A 16,497-nucleotide genomic window follows, 5' to 3' on the forward strand; every position below is an offset into this window, starting at 1 on the left:
AAATGAATTGGTAAGCCAACCATAAATAAATTAAATAGGTTGAAATAATAAACACGAACACAGATCGTCTACTACTGGAGTTAGACGAATTGATAAATATAAAACCTATTCAAGACGGGTTTAATATTGAGTTATTGGTCGGATAAATTTTTGTCACCCCTAACTACGTCACATATATTCACATTCAATTTTTTGGAATATAAGCAAGGCAATTTTCATTAGTTCTTGGACTTTTTTGGTAAACAATTTCTCCAAATGCAGGTGCCATTTTACTTGTAGAGAAAATAAAGAGTTAAAAAATTAAAATTTAACATAACCAGTTTTTCCATTTACACCATCAGAGGTGATTCAAAGTGTCACAATAAACAAATAAATATATAAAAATAAATAATAATTGTTTAAGTGTACTAATAGATCCACAAAAAGTACTTGCAATGAAAGTGTTTTAAGTTTCTTTTTTCTTAATTCAGTTATGATTTAAATGCAGTGTTGATACCAAATCTAGTAATATCATAATAAAATCTCAGTGTCATTCATACATGAGAAACCATCTGGCAAAGGCTTACCTGCATCAGAATTCATCTGGTGGCATTCAATTTAATTTGGCAATGGTGGCATTCTAATCTAACTTGATTTCAGAAGTACAAGCTTTCAGCTCAAACCATTAATTATGTAATAAAAACTTTGGTCAGCAGAAAGAGGATATCAAACCACAAAATAAATTGAAAGAAAATTTCACTGGATTGAGATGCAGAAGCTGGAATTAAATGGCAAAAGTACAAAGGAAAAACAAGAAAAAGAAAATTTGTTACCACCTTTCCAATATAAATTTAGTTTGTGGTTAGAAAAAACTTCAACATCACTTAAATAAAAGTATATATCTATAACTTTACTTATATTTTATTATAAAATATAATTATTATATTAAATAAGTTTATATAATATTTTATATTTGATTATTAAACTGTGAATAAGTATGTTAATTATAGTAAAAGAGTTGCTTAAAAAAACACATGTAATAAAATTTTATGCGTACATATAACTTACTTTATTCAAGATTTAACTATAATATATATAAATAAGCATTTAATTATAAAATACAATTAAGAAAAACTTAATTCATAAGTATTCTTTAAGAACCAATCAAATGCCACCCATAATCTCATACACAATTGAATAGCCAAGTGGCTCTGCCATGTTATATAGATGTATTTACAATCTCAAGTTCTAAGTTTGGCACATTATTCAGATAACATAACTTCGAAAAATCACATATAAACAGGACATTCATGTCTGACTCACTGGCTTCCAAAATCCATGGTACAATGGAACTATAAATCAGCAGAAGATCCAAGAAGAGCCATTGTTACCTTTTGAAGGACTGTATCAACAACACAATAAAAGAAGTTAGAGATTAACATCTTTTACGTCCTTATCAATTATACTAGAAGACAAGGAAAACTATGAAAAGAACCCTCTTACATCAACATTTCTGGAAGCATCCTTCAATTGCTCTGTTAGTTCTTCCTTTGCCCGTGCAGCTGTAAACATAAAAATACATAATGAGTATATAATCGTCTGCAGAGAACTCTCATCCTACTTTCGCAGATGAAAGAAAATTAGGTGTGTTAAATTGTTAACGTACAGTAGAATGCCAAACTGAACACTAACTCGAACAAAGGAAACAATCAACATCACAGCTCCTAGAAATAGCTAAGATTTTGTGATTCCATATATTACACGAATTATCTGAGTACACTTGCTAAATTAATGGAGCATGTTTTTTCTTCATGAGGTTTGGGCTCTTGAAAATGTATTTATCTCCTGTAAACCAGTTTGGCCACATACAGTATTGTTACAAACTTGGTTGATATCAGAAACATCTAAAGCAGTCTAAAGTAGAAAATCTATACATTACTGGCCAAGTTTATGATGGCAGAGGAGACATCACTAAAATTTAGGAATTCCCATGTTCAGCAAAAAATTAGTAAGATTTCGGCAAATTGTATTCTAAAACCAAAAGAACAGGAAAGGGAGTGACCTTTAGCAGAAATCCCTTCTATAGCCTTTGATGTTTTCACAGCAAACCTTTGAAATGATGGGCTGTTATAAAAAAAAGACCACAATGAGTACAATATAATAAATACATAATCTTATGTGCTGGATAAATTCACATACATTTTACGTCAACAACAGAATAATTAAGGAAAAAGCATTCACAGGCATTGGAAATACCAAAATAATATCATCATCAACAAATAACATAAGCAAAAGCAAAACGGGAGTTTCTACCTTAACAGTCTAGTGAGGAAATATAGAACCAACAAGAAACATAGTTAACCAGCAAAAACTAAATTCCATGGGAAAGTCAGCACAGAAGTGCAAGGTGACCTCAAACTAAAATTACTGTCAAGCTTAAGAGAAAAGGTATCATCAGACAGTCTGCCCACGAGATAGCCATCTAAAGATTCTAAACAATTTTCGGGAAGGTAAGCACCATAATGTTGTAACTGGTCAAACTTTATAGGAACGAATTCACAAGATTGAAAGTTCAATCTCTATTTCAATATATTGTTGACTATCTGAAACAATGGAAACAAAACGATAAAGTGAAGAATTAAACTGGCACAACTCAGTCAATAAGATGTTCTTTGGTTTTGCCATCATCCAATGTGAAGGGTCACTATCTTTATCCAATGCAAGCATAGAAACTATGATCTCTCTTCACTGTTTAAAACGTGATGACGCATTTCTCTCTCATCAAGGCGAACAATTGGGCTACTAAATCCCACGATTTAACAATGACCAAGTAATCAAAGTACAAACTTATCAAATTTTGGATCCAAATAGGGGCCAAGAAAGAGAACAATGAGGAGAATACGACTAATAAATGTATGTAACAGTTGCACTATACCAACTTCGACCAAAAGCACCGCAAGTTGGCTTAAACATGGCAACCAATTACAACAAGCAATATGGCTTCAAGGGAACGAGTCCATTGGGAATCGAAATCATCCTCAATGACCAGATTATGAAGCGGAAATCAAAACAACCAACCCAAAAATAATCAGGAAAATACACGGTTATAGGCAAAATTTGACCTTTTTTAAGGCCAAAAAAGAAAAGTTACCAAATCATATCACTACTCGAACAGATCATCGAAAACAACAACAAAAACATAACATAAAACGAAAGAAAAGTACTTAAAGAAGGAATATCTAATCCAAATGATTGAGTTCCCCTGATCGACGTAACTCATAAGTATCTAATTAGATGTTAAAAAGTTACGACTTGGGGAAACTTACTTGTTGGCGAGGCCCTCAACGACGATCTCATTGACAAGGTAACCAACGACTCTGCCGAGGAAATTCCCACCCGCCATGACGACGTATAAGCTATCTCACCTCACTCGATCAAATCGAATTCGAATCGAATCGAATCAAATGAACAGATTACGCGAGAGGGTGGGTACAAAGTAGGAAACTAGAGAGGAGAAACTACTCTTTTCTTCCCTTCTCGAATCCACTAGAGAGGGGGCGAAAGATACGCGAGGTCTTCCGTGATATAAGTAGGAGGGCGATAGGTGTCGACGGTTGAGATACGAGCATATGCAGGCCGAACGGTTGCGATGCGAAGTTCGAAAACCCTATAAATTTGTCGTAGTTTTGCGTATAAGCCCTGGACTGAAACGCAAATAAAAGTTTGCACTTTTATAGATTATATATATATATATATATACTCTTAATCTAACCGTCGTTATAGTCAGTTTTCATATTCGGCACCATTTTCTTCAAAACCATATTATATTAAAAAAAATATTAATCAAAAAAATTTAATTACGTGTGTCTAATTTTTTAATTATACGTTCTTTTTTCATTAAAATTGATTATGATAAGTATAATTATACCTTAATTAAAAATATATTATTTAATATTAAACTATTTAAATTTGGAGATAGACTTGAATTTAAAAATGATTCCCTATCTCTATCAGTTATTAAATTTAATTTAAATTAACATTAAACTAACAAGAGATATATGTAAATAATAAAAAATAATAAATAGATAATTTTTATTAAACTTTCATCAAGTTAATTATAAAAAGAGATTAATACTCTTTTTATGATATATATATATATATATACATTACTCCTAGTTAAGGATATATATATTTTACTTAATAAATTATTAAAATAGAATGTGCAAGGTGACATATTTTTAAATAATAATTACTTATTAAATCAAAAATATCTTTTAAATTTGTTGCATTTCTATTATACTTTTAAGAACTTCAATCATTAAATTTTTATCAAACGGATAAATAATTAACTCTACCGTACGAAAAGAATCCAAACAAACCATCCTTTGTAGTTTATTTACACAAATAGACATTCCATCTTAAATAGTTGATATTAAAAATGGGTTATATAAAAAGTTGATTAATTTAATATTTTACTCATAAATAAAAATACTAAAGTTTGCGGTTCAATGTGGCTCTGGGAATTACTATATATTATTTTAATTTATAAAACTTTTATATATTTTTATAAAGATATATTTTATGATTAAAATAAATAATCAAGAAGATGCTTAATGAGACAATAAAACGCCATAGTCTCAGACACGTACGCTTGCAATAATTGAGACGTCTCTATTGTATTTATATTATATGTTACAAAATTGACTCCACCGACACGCTACAAACCTCTAAAGAATCTAGATAAAAGTTCTTGACCAAACTAATTTTATTTTATAATTTATAACTTATTTATCAAAATAGACAACACCTAAATTTAATTATTAAAAATATCTATTTATTCTAATCTTAATTAGTAAAATGCTTAACAATTAAGTGTTTTTTTAAATAAGACTTTCTATCTAAGTTGTTTTAATAAGTTAACGCTAATAAAATTAATATTTTATTTTAAAAATTACTAATTAAGTGTTTTGGTTACGGTTTTAACTTTAGATATTAATGAGGAGAAGCCTTTTAAAAAAAATTAATTTAACACAAAAATGAATAATTATATATATACACCCTCTAAAACATTACTCATTTAAAAATAGATGTCTCTATCCATTTAATATATTTATTTTTCCTCAAGAAAAATGTCACGTGGATTGCACGATGATTGCTTTACTTTTGGTTGAGAGTGAAATAGAAAAGGAGTAAAGATACTAGAGATATTTAATTACAGATAATTTAATAGGTATCATTTTCCGAAAAGATATAGAATCGATTCTAATCCTAAATAATTAATATAAAATAAATTATTTAATAATTTACTACTAAGAATTTAATTTTATTTACTTTACCTAATGTAAGTTAGAAAAAGTAGAGTATAATGAAATAAAAAAACTTATGCAATTAAAAAATTACTAATAAATATTTTAAGCTCAAAATTTTAAGAAAAGATTATTATAGTAATTGACATATATGTATTAACTTTAATTATAATATGTATTTTAAAAGTATAATATTTAAAAAAAGTGTTTAGTGGCAATCATGTAAAAGACCTTAATAAAAGAAATGCATTCAATTATTCAAACCATCGATAGAGATAACTCCCTCTCTCTCTCTCTCTCTCTCTCTCTCTCTCTCTCTCTCTCTCTCTCTATCTATCTATCTATCTATCTCTCTCTCTCTCTCTCTCTCTCTATCTATCTCTCTCTCTCTCTCATCCACTTCTTACTGGCATCGCGTGATAGAAAGAGCCCACCCAAACCCAAACAACACAGCGCTGCCTCTGTTAACAACTTTCACGCTCTCCGAGGATACCAAAACAAAAGCAAGAACTGCTACTAGTCCAGAGGAGGAGGAGGAGAAGACGACGAAGTACCTCTCCTCTCTATGGTCGGTTTCGAGCTCTGCCATGGATTGGAGGAAGATTTCTCTCTCCTTCGAGCGCGCATTCTCTTCCCTCTCCTCTAAGCGCAAGGTGGTCTCTGGCTTCGGTGTCTTTTTGGTAGCTTCTCTCTCCGTCGTCTTTCTACTCTCCTCCATTGATGCTCCTGCTAGCGCCTACTCTTCTGCTCTCTTCTCTTGGTTCCTGAAACCGCCAAAGATTGAAACTTTTTCGTCGAGCAAGGAAGGAGGAGTCGATTTCGAGAAGGCCCATGATGGGAATTCGTCAAAAGGACCTTTTGATGGAAGGGAGATGGGTAATTTGACTAGTAGGGGGAATGGATCCAGCAACTCGGTGATTGCGGGTGGGATTCTGGAGAAAACCCAAGATGGGGAACTTGGTTTAAGGGATAAAAATGGAAGTCTTTCGTCAAATGGTTCATCTACTGGATTAGTATCAGATTTGGGAAAGAACAGTACTGAGAATTGGACTGAGGAGATTAAAGGCTCGAATAGTTCAGTGGATTTTGATAGCAAACCCAGCGGAGGGGATGACGTTGGGAGTTCCGGAGGACAAACAATGCCATCAGAGAAGATTCATGGAAGGAATTCTTCTTCAAATGAGACTACCGGTCGTGGAGGAGGCATACCTAAAGCAACTATCTTTGAGACTAAAGATGGAGATGGAGATCATCAGAGGAACCAATCATACGGACAAAGAAAGAACTTTAGTCATAGCAGCAGTGAAGCAAACCTTACGGCGAGGATGGCGGAAGCTGGAGCAAATGAAAAGGGAGAGCCCTCCCAGAAATGTGATATATTTGATGGAAGATGGGTGAAAGATAAAAATTATGGTTATTATCCTGCAGGTTCTTGCCCATATATAGATGTTGATTTCAACTGTCATAAGAATGGGAGGCCTGACCGCGATTTCTTGAAATGGAGATGGCAACCTTATGGCTGCAACATTCCAAGGTGATTGCATTTTCAGGATCATTTTTCTCTCTTCACTAAAAATTTCTTTTGATAGTTTCACTCTGGCAATACCAAGTAGATTTATGAATTAAAGTTGGTGTTTTTCTTTTTAGACCTCAGCATTGGGATATACAATAGCAGCCGGCCTTGCTATTGCAAATTTGTCCTCTCCTAAAGTAAATACTATTCTTTTTGTGTCACAATTAGTTCCTTGTCAACATCTATAGATTAGGATTTCTTTTAGGAATTCACAGTTCAAATTTTGTTTTGCATGAGAAGGGAATAAAGAAGTACAAATGATATTTTATTGTATCTGATATCACATTTAGAATATTTAGAGATGTGTTTTGCTGCAAGCTCCAAATAGATCTTGCACATGACACTAGAACTCAATCCTAGCAAGCTTAGTTTTGACTTTTCAATACAATGTGTACCCTGCCTCTATTTTCTTGATGCCCCTTCTAATTTACTAAATATTCTTTCTTTAGATCTGCTAATTTCTTCTCTGATATTTTTGCTTGTACAATATCTAAAATGCTGGTCTTATAGATCGATAATTAGATATTAGATTTTTTCTGTTTGGAATGAAGATTAAACTACATTATTGAATAATAACATTATCCAATCAAAGGAGTCTGGCTTTTGTGTCCTGGTATTGGTGTAATATATTGTTGAGTTGTTGTCTATATTCATTTAAATGCATATTTCATTCAAATAGTTGGAAATGAGTTTGTCAAGTCTTCACCAAGTGATATTGTAGTTAGTGGTGCCCCTTACCATCCTAAAGGCTGACATCTTGTCCTATCGATGAAGCTTAATAGCAATATCTCAATGTAACCGTCAACCATTTTGATTATTTCTTAAAGTTGATAAGAAGGACATTGCTGCCGGACTATTAATAAATTAACTTTTAGGCAATGAGAACAACAGAATGGTGACACACAAACATAGAGAGGAGTTGTTTCTTTATTCTGGTAGCAATTGGAATTGAGGGAAGGCATCATTTATATCCTTTTCTTTTTCTATTGGCTATCTTTTACTATGTCATATTTCTCTACACCTGAATGTTAGTTAATCAAATAATAATTTTCTTCTTTTATGCTTCTGACAGATTAAATGGAACTGATTTTCTGGAAAGGCTAAGAGGAAAAAGGATTATATTTGTTGGTGATTCACTAAACCGTAATATGTGGGAATCTTTGGTTTGTATTCTTCGTCATACTGTTGGCAACAAGAAAAGAGTTTATGAGGTATCAGGAAAGAAACAATTTAAAACAAGAGGCTACTACTCATTCAGATTCGAGGTACTGATTTACTTTGCATACTATACAGGCTTTCATTTAGGAAATTATATTGGTTTGATTAATTATCCAATAAATCTCAATGCAGGATTATAAGTGCTATGTAGATTTTGTGAGATCACCTTTTATTGTTAAAGAGTTCTATAAGAATGTGAATGGATCACTAGATGAGAAACTGAGGTTGGATATATTGGATGAAACAACCTCAGCATATCGTAAAGCTGATATCATAGTTTTCAATACAGGCCACTGGTGGACTCATGAGAAAACATCAAAGGGGTGAGTATAGTACTATAACTATTCTTTCTAATTACCATATGATTACATTTCTTCCATGTGGACTGTTGATGCTTTGTTATGCACTTTAAATTAGGTTATGTCCTCATAATTACAGGAAGGAACTGGCAGTTTGTAAACGTTATACCCTGCATGATTTTTTTTTGGTCGTCAGAAGTATTAATCTATTCTCCTTCTATTCTTTTTTTCATTTAACTATGGGAAGCAGAATACACTACTATCAAGAAGGCAATTATGTGTACCCTGTTCTCAAGGTCATGGAAGCTTATAAGAAGGCTCTTACAACCTGGGCTACATGGGTAGACAAGAACATCAACTCCAAAAGAACTCAAGTTGTCTTCAGAGGATATTCTCTCACCCACTTCAGGTAATCCTATCATTATTTTTGTTAGCAACTTAGCATTATAGTTTATACTATTTGTAACCCTGAAATTCTGGAATTTGAGTATTTGACAAGCTGTTCTAATGGGCAATGGCTCTACATAAAAAATGATCTATGCTTTTTGCTAAAGAAGTTAAGGCAATTTTAAAAGCTTGACTTTTGCATTAGTTCATCAAATTCGAATTGCGAATTACACAGTAAAAGATAAGCTACACAGAAATTGTCGACATGTATAAGCAAGGAACAGGCCTGATGATACTGGAAAAGGAGTGTTATGATTTGGACATCTTATGTCCAGAGTGCTTCACTTTATGTGAGTTCTGACGGATGCACACCTTTTATACATCAAGATATTTCAGCTCAGATTGAACAATCAAATCCTATAGGCAAGGGATAAAGGTCTGAATGGTCTAATAAGTGGAAGAGGGTAAAATGCATGATTGTTTAAACTTGATGGATGGAGTTTTTGTTGTTCTAAGACGCTTGCTGCCTTTGGCTCTTTGGATCTTATGTTTGTTGGCTGAGACAAGTTTGAGGAGGTTTACTTATTGTCTTTGTGAGCCTTCATTCCAGCTAACAAGGCAGAACGTACTACCTGCCAACTGGCCATATAGGTCTTTGAGTAAACCCTCCCTTGCCTGAACTTTCTTGGCTGTGAACTGGCACCAATATGTGAAGAGTTCATATCTGTACAAAAATGTCCAGAGACTGGTCATATCTTCTGTTAGACATTTCCCTAGTAGGAGTTCTTCTCTACCGACAACTGGTTGACTTCTGTTATACTGAAAAGGAAACTTACCTTATTAGCACTCTCTATGCTAGGTTAGAGAGTAGGGATCAATAACTGTATGCCAAAATCCCATGGTTTCAAATTTCTTTGCATTCGCTGAAGTCTTTGTGAATTCGGCACCTTTCTGCTTTCAATATCTTACATCTCTACCAAAAAGTTTTTGAATCTTTAGAAGTTTCAATGTGTGACGCCCACAAGGTCACATTGTAAAAAACTTTTTGCAGATCTTAAAAACTTAACATCAATTTCTACACCAGAAAACATGGCAAAAAGCTGTAGAAAATACTCTGCAGACAAAAAATATGATGAGAAAGGAATTTTCTGTCCTTAAAGATGAATTTACGGTGTCTGCTCAAAGTAGGGTGCAGTTGAGCCAAGCTTGTTTCGAGACATGGTAACATATGCCTAATTTCACTGTTGATTTGGTTGCAGGGGTGGACAGTGGAACTCTGGAGGACAATGTCACAAGGAAATGGATCCAATTTTTAATCAATCTTATCTTCACCATTACCCTTCAAAGATGAGGGCTCTGGAGCAAATTCTGCGACAGATGAAAACCCCAGTGTTATACCTCAATATCAGTAGGCTCACAGATTATAGGAAGGATGGTCACCCTTCAATATATCGAAAGAAATATAACTCGGTGGAGGAGCAGATTGCAGCTGAGAGGTCTCAAGACTGCAGCCACTGGTGCTTGCCAGGAATACCGGATTCGTGGAATGAGCTCCTCTACGCTTCTCTGCTGATGGCTGGCAAAGGATCTTGGAGTTGATGAGAAGGTGTTTCTTCTGTGTCATCTATGACATGACTTCCAATACTCTTGCAGAATTTCCAGTTGCAAAGCTTGGAAATGTCAGTATAGATGTTTACACATATTCAAAAAAGATCTCCATCTGTAACTATCACCACATGAAACGACAGGAGCAACCACGAAGGGCATTCCAAAACATTGCAATAGATTCTATCATTCTATTTATTTTTGTTTGTAAGTGAGAAACATCTCTCCCTAGGAAAGTTTATGCCAACTTGTTATAATCTTTGTAGAATATTGATTTGCAGGTGCATAATAAATTCAAGTTTGTCATAATTGCGCGTGGTAGCACGATATTTTGTTACAGTGTATCTTAAAGGTATGATATACATTGTCGGCCGGTTTTAAGTTAACTAACCTCATCTAACTTGATTTAATTTAATTACTACTATTTATTAGTTATTCTTGTGCACTGTAAAGAGTCGCACTCTTTAATCTTTCATCTGTCCACGTCTTAAGGTTTTGGATATTAGAGATCTATACTTTTTCACACAGTTGAAGAGACTGGATGCAATCCATCATGGGTGAAAGAGAGGTTTGGAATTATGAAAACAAGTCGGCGATAACTGCTACTAAACAGATTTAGACCCTCTGATCCTGAAACTGGAAAACCATCTACAACAACAGAAGATCTACCATAGCATAGCAGGTGATTATTATTTCCACATAAAAGAGCTGGAAAAGAAGAAGAAAGAAGAAGAAGAAGAAGAAAAAGTGACTCCAATCAGAGTGCACCCTTGCCGTTTTGTGACTTGCCGATTTGCCATTGCTCACGCCGAGGCTGCACCGGAATTTGGCGAATCCGGTGGCCGGAAGGAACATGGGCAAACTGGTTAGTTCTTGGAAGAGAAAGTAGGAAGTAGCCTCACTCCTCCTTTTGAAGCGTGGTGGTCTCAAGACCCACAGAGTTGCTCCTGCCAGAAATCCTCCATGCTATCAAGAGGCAAGAGAAAAGAGAAGAGTGGAGAAGAGAGAAGAGAGGAGAGAGGGAAGAGAGGAGGGATATATCTTACTTCTTAGATGAATCTGCATGTCTTACCTTTAAATAGCTGTGTATGGTTGGAAGTGGACAAAGAGGCCTTCAATAAACTAAGCCTAAGCCTACTGAAATAAAAGGGCCCTTGCCTTTTGGATTAGACTGCAAATTTGTACAAAGTCTTCTCTCTAAAAGGAAATATGATATTATCTTCAAAATCCTAACACGCCACCCGGCCACCCTAGTCTGGTCCGCACCCTTCGTTTCAGGAATAACTTTTTTCTTATTCTATAATATAATATATATTTTTACTTTAGAATAACAAGTACACATCATAACGGTCTCGTTCATCAAAATTAATTAACTTTTAATATCTCTCTCATCTCATCGATCTATTTCATATTAAATCAAATGATATATATTTTTCTATTTATTCAATAATTGCACTTATTCCTAAATCTATATCAAGAAGTAATTATCTTGCTAAAGCAAATTGGTGCAATCATCATAGATAGAACTGTATCCTAACTTAGCTGCTGCTTCTTTTCTTCAAATCCTTTCACATCAATTAAGGAGATTGGTCCTGCTGCACTACCCTTCTGTTAAGAATTATTAATAACATCACTTTCCTGGATTCACATCACGAGGTTAGGTATCTAGCTCTTGATATCATTTGAGTTACTGTCCTAAGTCCTGTGTGGTTTTACACACTAATACATATCAATCCATGCAGCTCTTGTGCATCATGATTTCATTTGCATCCTAACCTTTTCCCATACTCTTTATTTGAGTTAAACTAAGATCTTAAGTTATTAAGTAACGTATCAATAATATATATACTGCAACGTGGACAAAATGACCCGATAACTTAAAGGATCAATAATGTATGTCATATATATATATATATATTTTCTGAAAAAAAGAAAAGAGAGGATCAGATGATGAATTTAGTGGAAAAAGGTGAGGGCTTTCTTTCAGTAGAAACAGGATTTTTTAGAAGCTAATGCTTTTGTCTACCTGTTCACCCACTATCTCATCTCATGCTTATCCAAAACAAAAAACAAAACTTTTTTACATCATCCAGTCATCAAATAAAAATCCCATCCTTTAACCTTCTCTGGCAATGATAAACTTTCCAAGCAAATCAACATGGGCATCTTTAGTGGATCACTATTCCCACCACCAATAATTGAAAAGGGTACCAAAAAGGAAAAATTGGGTACATGCCTGAAGTGGGAATTAGTGGCTGGGAGTTGAGGGAGGAAGGCTCCCAATGGTTGAAATAAATTTTGAATAGCCCATTTGAACATATAAAATAATTTGAAATTAAAACAAAAAAAAGAAAAGAAAGATTAAATGGACTGAGAGTAAAAACTCATAGGCTAGAAATTCTTGGTATAGTGTTATAATAAGATTAATGTGAGATGAATTGAAACTAGCCAAAGGTGTTAAATGGACCTTTTGTTTTCTTTTGGGTTTTGGAGTTGTATAACATTTTCCTTTTGGCAGTGATCTCCTCTTCAGAAATGCACCCAATTATGACACTTAGACTATCCACTCTTTCTCTGCTTTCTATGTTGGCTGCCCATATTTTTGCTCATGCAAAGAAACAAGCAGACATCACTTCATTGTCTCTTGGTGGATCTTTTTTGTATCAGCAATTGGATTATTATATTTGATATATTCTCATCATGGTGGGCATGATTTCTGGAGATGATTCCAACGTTGTTGAGGTGCAGCTGAGGAGAAAGATTGGAATGGAGCCTACTGACTTTTTTTTTTTTTGGGGGGACCTTTTTTCAGTTTTTAAGGGACCATCCAACTAAATCCCAGGTGTGCAAATCAGTAAATGGCTTGGCTTGGCAGCTTGACGGCTTAGAGAATCGGCTCGGTTTTATTTTTAAGAACGATTTGGGGATGCAGCGGCTTAAAATTTTGATAGAATGATCGTTTGTTGCACGATAATAAGATGGTTGCTTAAATTATCTAATCTATTATTTACTATATTTTAAGATTTAAGTGTCTTTATATCAATAACAGAAAATAGTTATTTGTCTTGCCTATATTTAATACATGAGCTTAAGAATTTTAGAAAATTTATTAAAAAAACCCTTTTTATTATTTTCTTTTATTATATATATATATATATATTGGAGCCCTAACATCTTATTGTTTATTTACTTATTACTTGATCATTATATTTTATGTTTACATAGTTTCTATTGAAAGACTTTTAAATCGTTATAAAATCTTTTTCAAAATATTGTAATTCTCACTTCCTCGGTTATATCTAATTAATGAAGTTAGAGTTTGAAAAGAGCATTTTCCTTTTTAATTAAAGTTGCTAAAGATAGTCCGAAGAGAGGAAGAGCTATCTAATGTCACACATCTCAATACAGTATCAGAAAGAAAATCGCTGATAAATATTTTACAGAAATAAATTCTAGTTAGTTATACGAGTTTTGTTTATTTTAGCAAAATAAATTTTAGTTATTTTATACCGAATGATAAAATACTTTTGATTGGATGTAAAGTAATACCCGGTAGTAATATATATTTATTTAATTATAATATTTTTTATTACAACTATGAACTTAAAACACCTCGTATACTTGCGCTACGAGGAAATGATCATATATACTGTAAGTTAATGCGGGGCAATAAGCCCGTAATGTAAGAAAATAATTTTGCACCATATGTAAAATTACAATGCCCTGTGAGATAATTTTAGACTAGTGCGTAGTTATAAGCTTGCACTGTGAGAAAATAATCCCGCATTACGATTATATAACTGAACATTACGGAAAAATAACCATGCACTATAGGGTAATTTTAGACTAATGCGAAATTATAAGCCCACACTACTAAAAAATAACCCTATACTATGTAAAATAGTCATGCATTGTGAGGTAATTTTAGACTAGTGCATATCCGGATCCGTATTTTCAGTTCGGATACGGATTCGGATACGGATGGACGGATAGCAAAATTTAAAACCATATCCTAACTAAACGGATACGGATAATTTTCGGATAAAGAATCAGATCTTAAACGGATATTGATTGAATTTAAAATAATTATAATATTTTATTTAAATATAATTAACACAAAATTATTAAGAGTTTTACAACAAATAATTTTTTTGTATGTCAAATATATAAAAATTAGAGAAATTAATCTCTATAAATAATATATAACGTATTATTAGTAATAATATTAATATTTACTGTTTAAATAAGCAAACTAAAAATTGTAAATCATTTAAAAAAATATGCGGGTAAACAGATATCTGATATCCGTATCCGAATCCGAAAAATATATCTGACCTGTATCCGAATTTTTTTCAAAAATTCTATCCGTATCCGAATCCGTATTCGAATCGGATAGAAATTTTTTATCTGAATCCGAATCCGATCCGAGTCGGGTCGTAGTTAATCCGACCCGTTTTCACCTCTACTAGTACAGGATTATAATCTTGCATTATTAGTTATAAGCCTACACTACGAAAGAATAACCCCACAATGCAGTAATAGTTTTGAACATTACGAAAAATAACTATACAGTATAGGATAATTTTAGACCAATGTGGAGTTACAAACCTGCACCGCGGAGAAATAACCCCACACTGTATGTAAAATAACCATGCATTGCGAGATAATTTTATACTAATGCAGGGTTATAACTTATAATCTCGTAATATTAGTTATAAGCTCGCACTACGAAAAAATAACTCCACACTACAATAATATTTTTAAACATTATGAAAAAAATAACTTTAGACTAATACAGGATTATAAGTTTGCACCTTGAAAAAAATAACCTTGTATTGTGATAATATTTTCAAAAAAATAACCATGTACTAAAAGGTAATTTTAGACTAATACAGGGTCATAAGTCTACATTTTGAGAAAATAACCTTGTACTGCAATAATATTTTTAAAGTTATTTGAAAGAGTGCAGGCTAATATTTTTTTTTTCATCTATGCAAAATGTACTAGTCTAAGAAGAAAGAGATGTGATTTCAATTGTAGGAGAGATGGCCAATATTTAATATATGAAATAAATAGAAGAGAAAATCTCAACTGTAACTTGAGATACCAATATTTAAGAGAAGACGACCTCTCCCAACAGAAACGGGAGCTGCCCGTGCGTGGAAATGTCATGTATTGCGAAAGCTAGCCACAAGATTGTGGTGTATAATTAAATGTTATCTAATCTATGAGTAAAATAATAATTATGATTTATTATTAAATTATTTTTTAAAAATTTTATGAGATAAGATGAGAACGTATAATGAATTAATATACTAAAACAAGATAAGTTGTTATTTAATTACTACACAAGAATAAGTAGCTTATCTAGAAAGACTATTGTTTAGCAACTTAGCTAAAAAACACACAAAAACTTTTTAAGAATAAATAACACAATAAACTTGATAATTTCATAATATTCAGATTAACTTTAATACACTTGTACTGTTCATATGGAAAATCAGTGTTCGGGTAGAAGAATCTTTGAACGCACCTATTCATCATAAAATTTAAGAACTAAACGACGAAGGTAGCTTGTTGTCTAACAAAGACAAATTGAATGGGACTCCACACACCAGTAGGTAACTCAGCCTACTTAATAAAGAAGACATAAAAAATGTACAATGAAAAACAACATGGTCCATTTTGTTGGACGAATTGGTCAGTTACCTGACACTTCCATTGGGAGGGCTTCACAAACCAATTTTCACCTGAAAATATCACCTAAGCAGCAGCTCTACAAATCAACCAGGTTACTTCAAACGTTTGAAGTGTTTCATGCATGTTTGAAGAGTTTCATGCTGAGCCAGTGCAGGTAAACAGCCACAACTATTACAGGTAGTGTCAATGGCACAAGCAGGCAGTAGTATCTGTCATGAAGGAATTCAAATACAGAAAGATCAGCAATGAAAGTGCAATGCTTGGTTGCATGGAAAAAAGAATGCTAATGAATATAAGTTGGAACAGAGTAGATGGTTGTAATATTCTGTATGGTAATAACTGCATCTGAAATGCTGACATGTTATGGTTTGGCTCATGCTACCAGTGCATCAGACCATACAATTTTGCCAATAATTGAGCAACTCTAGAA

At 33.1% G+C, this 16,497-nt stretch overlaps 1 protein-coding gene and 1 long non-coding RNA gene across 2 annotated transcripts; one reads left to right on the forward strand and one right to left on the reverse strand.

Annotated features, from left to right (window-relative positions):
• Positions 1–1,165: 1,165 nt before the first annotated feature.
• LOC140765432 (uncharacterized) lies at positions 1,166–3,541 on the reverse strand. Its single transcript, XR_012105184.1, has 4 exons — positions 3,306–3,541; positions 2,042–2,103; positions 1,483–1,541; positions 1,166–1,381 (listed from the first exon to the last, which is right to left on the reverse strand). It is a non-coding gene; the product is annotated as an uncharacterized lncRNA (long non-coding RNA).
• Positions 3,542–5,673: 2,132 nt separating this feature from the next.
• LOC140764578 (protein trichome birefringence-like 2) lies at positions 5,674–11,263 on the forward strand. The gene is made up of 5 exons (XM_073103213.1): positions 5,674–6,819; positions 7,931–8,123; positions 8,209–8,399; positions 8,626–8,784; positions 10,022–11,263. The coding sequence occupies exons 1-5, from the start codon at positions 5,873–5,875 to the stop codon at positions 10,359–10,361; spliced, it is 1,830 nt and encodes a 609-aa protein (XP_072959314.1). The 5' UTR covers positions 5,674–5,872; the 3' UTR covers positions 10,362–11,263.
• The last annotated feature ends 5,234 nt before the right edge of the window (positions 11,264–16,497 follow it).

Source organism: Typha angustifolia, chromosome 8 (assembly GCF_048772165.1).
Source record: "Typha angustifolia cultivar Huaian chromosome 8, ASM4877216v1, whole genome shotgun sequence".
NCBI classification, from domain to species: domain Eukaryota; kingdom Viridiplantae; phylum Streptophyta; class Magnoliopsida; order Poales; family Typhaceae; genus Typha; species Typha angustifolia.

Coding starts and splice junctions, on each gene's coding strand:
- LOC140764578 (XM_073103213.1), top strand. CDS start 5,873: ATGGATTGGAGGAAGATTTCTCTCTCCTTCGAGCGCGCATTCTCTTCC. Junction 8,124..8,208: donor ACTACTCATTCAGATTCGAG/GTACTGATTTAC, acceptor ATCTCAATGCAG/GATTATAAGTGCTATGTAGA. Junction 8,400..8,625: donor CATGAGAAAACATCAAAGGG/GTGAGTATAGTA, acceptor TATGGGAAGCAG/AATACACTACTATCAAGAAG.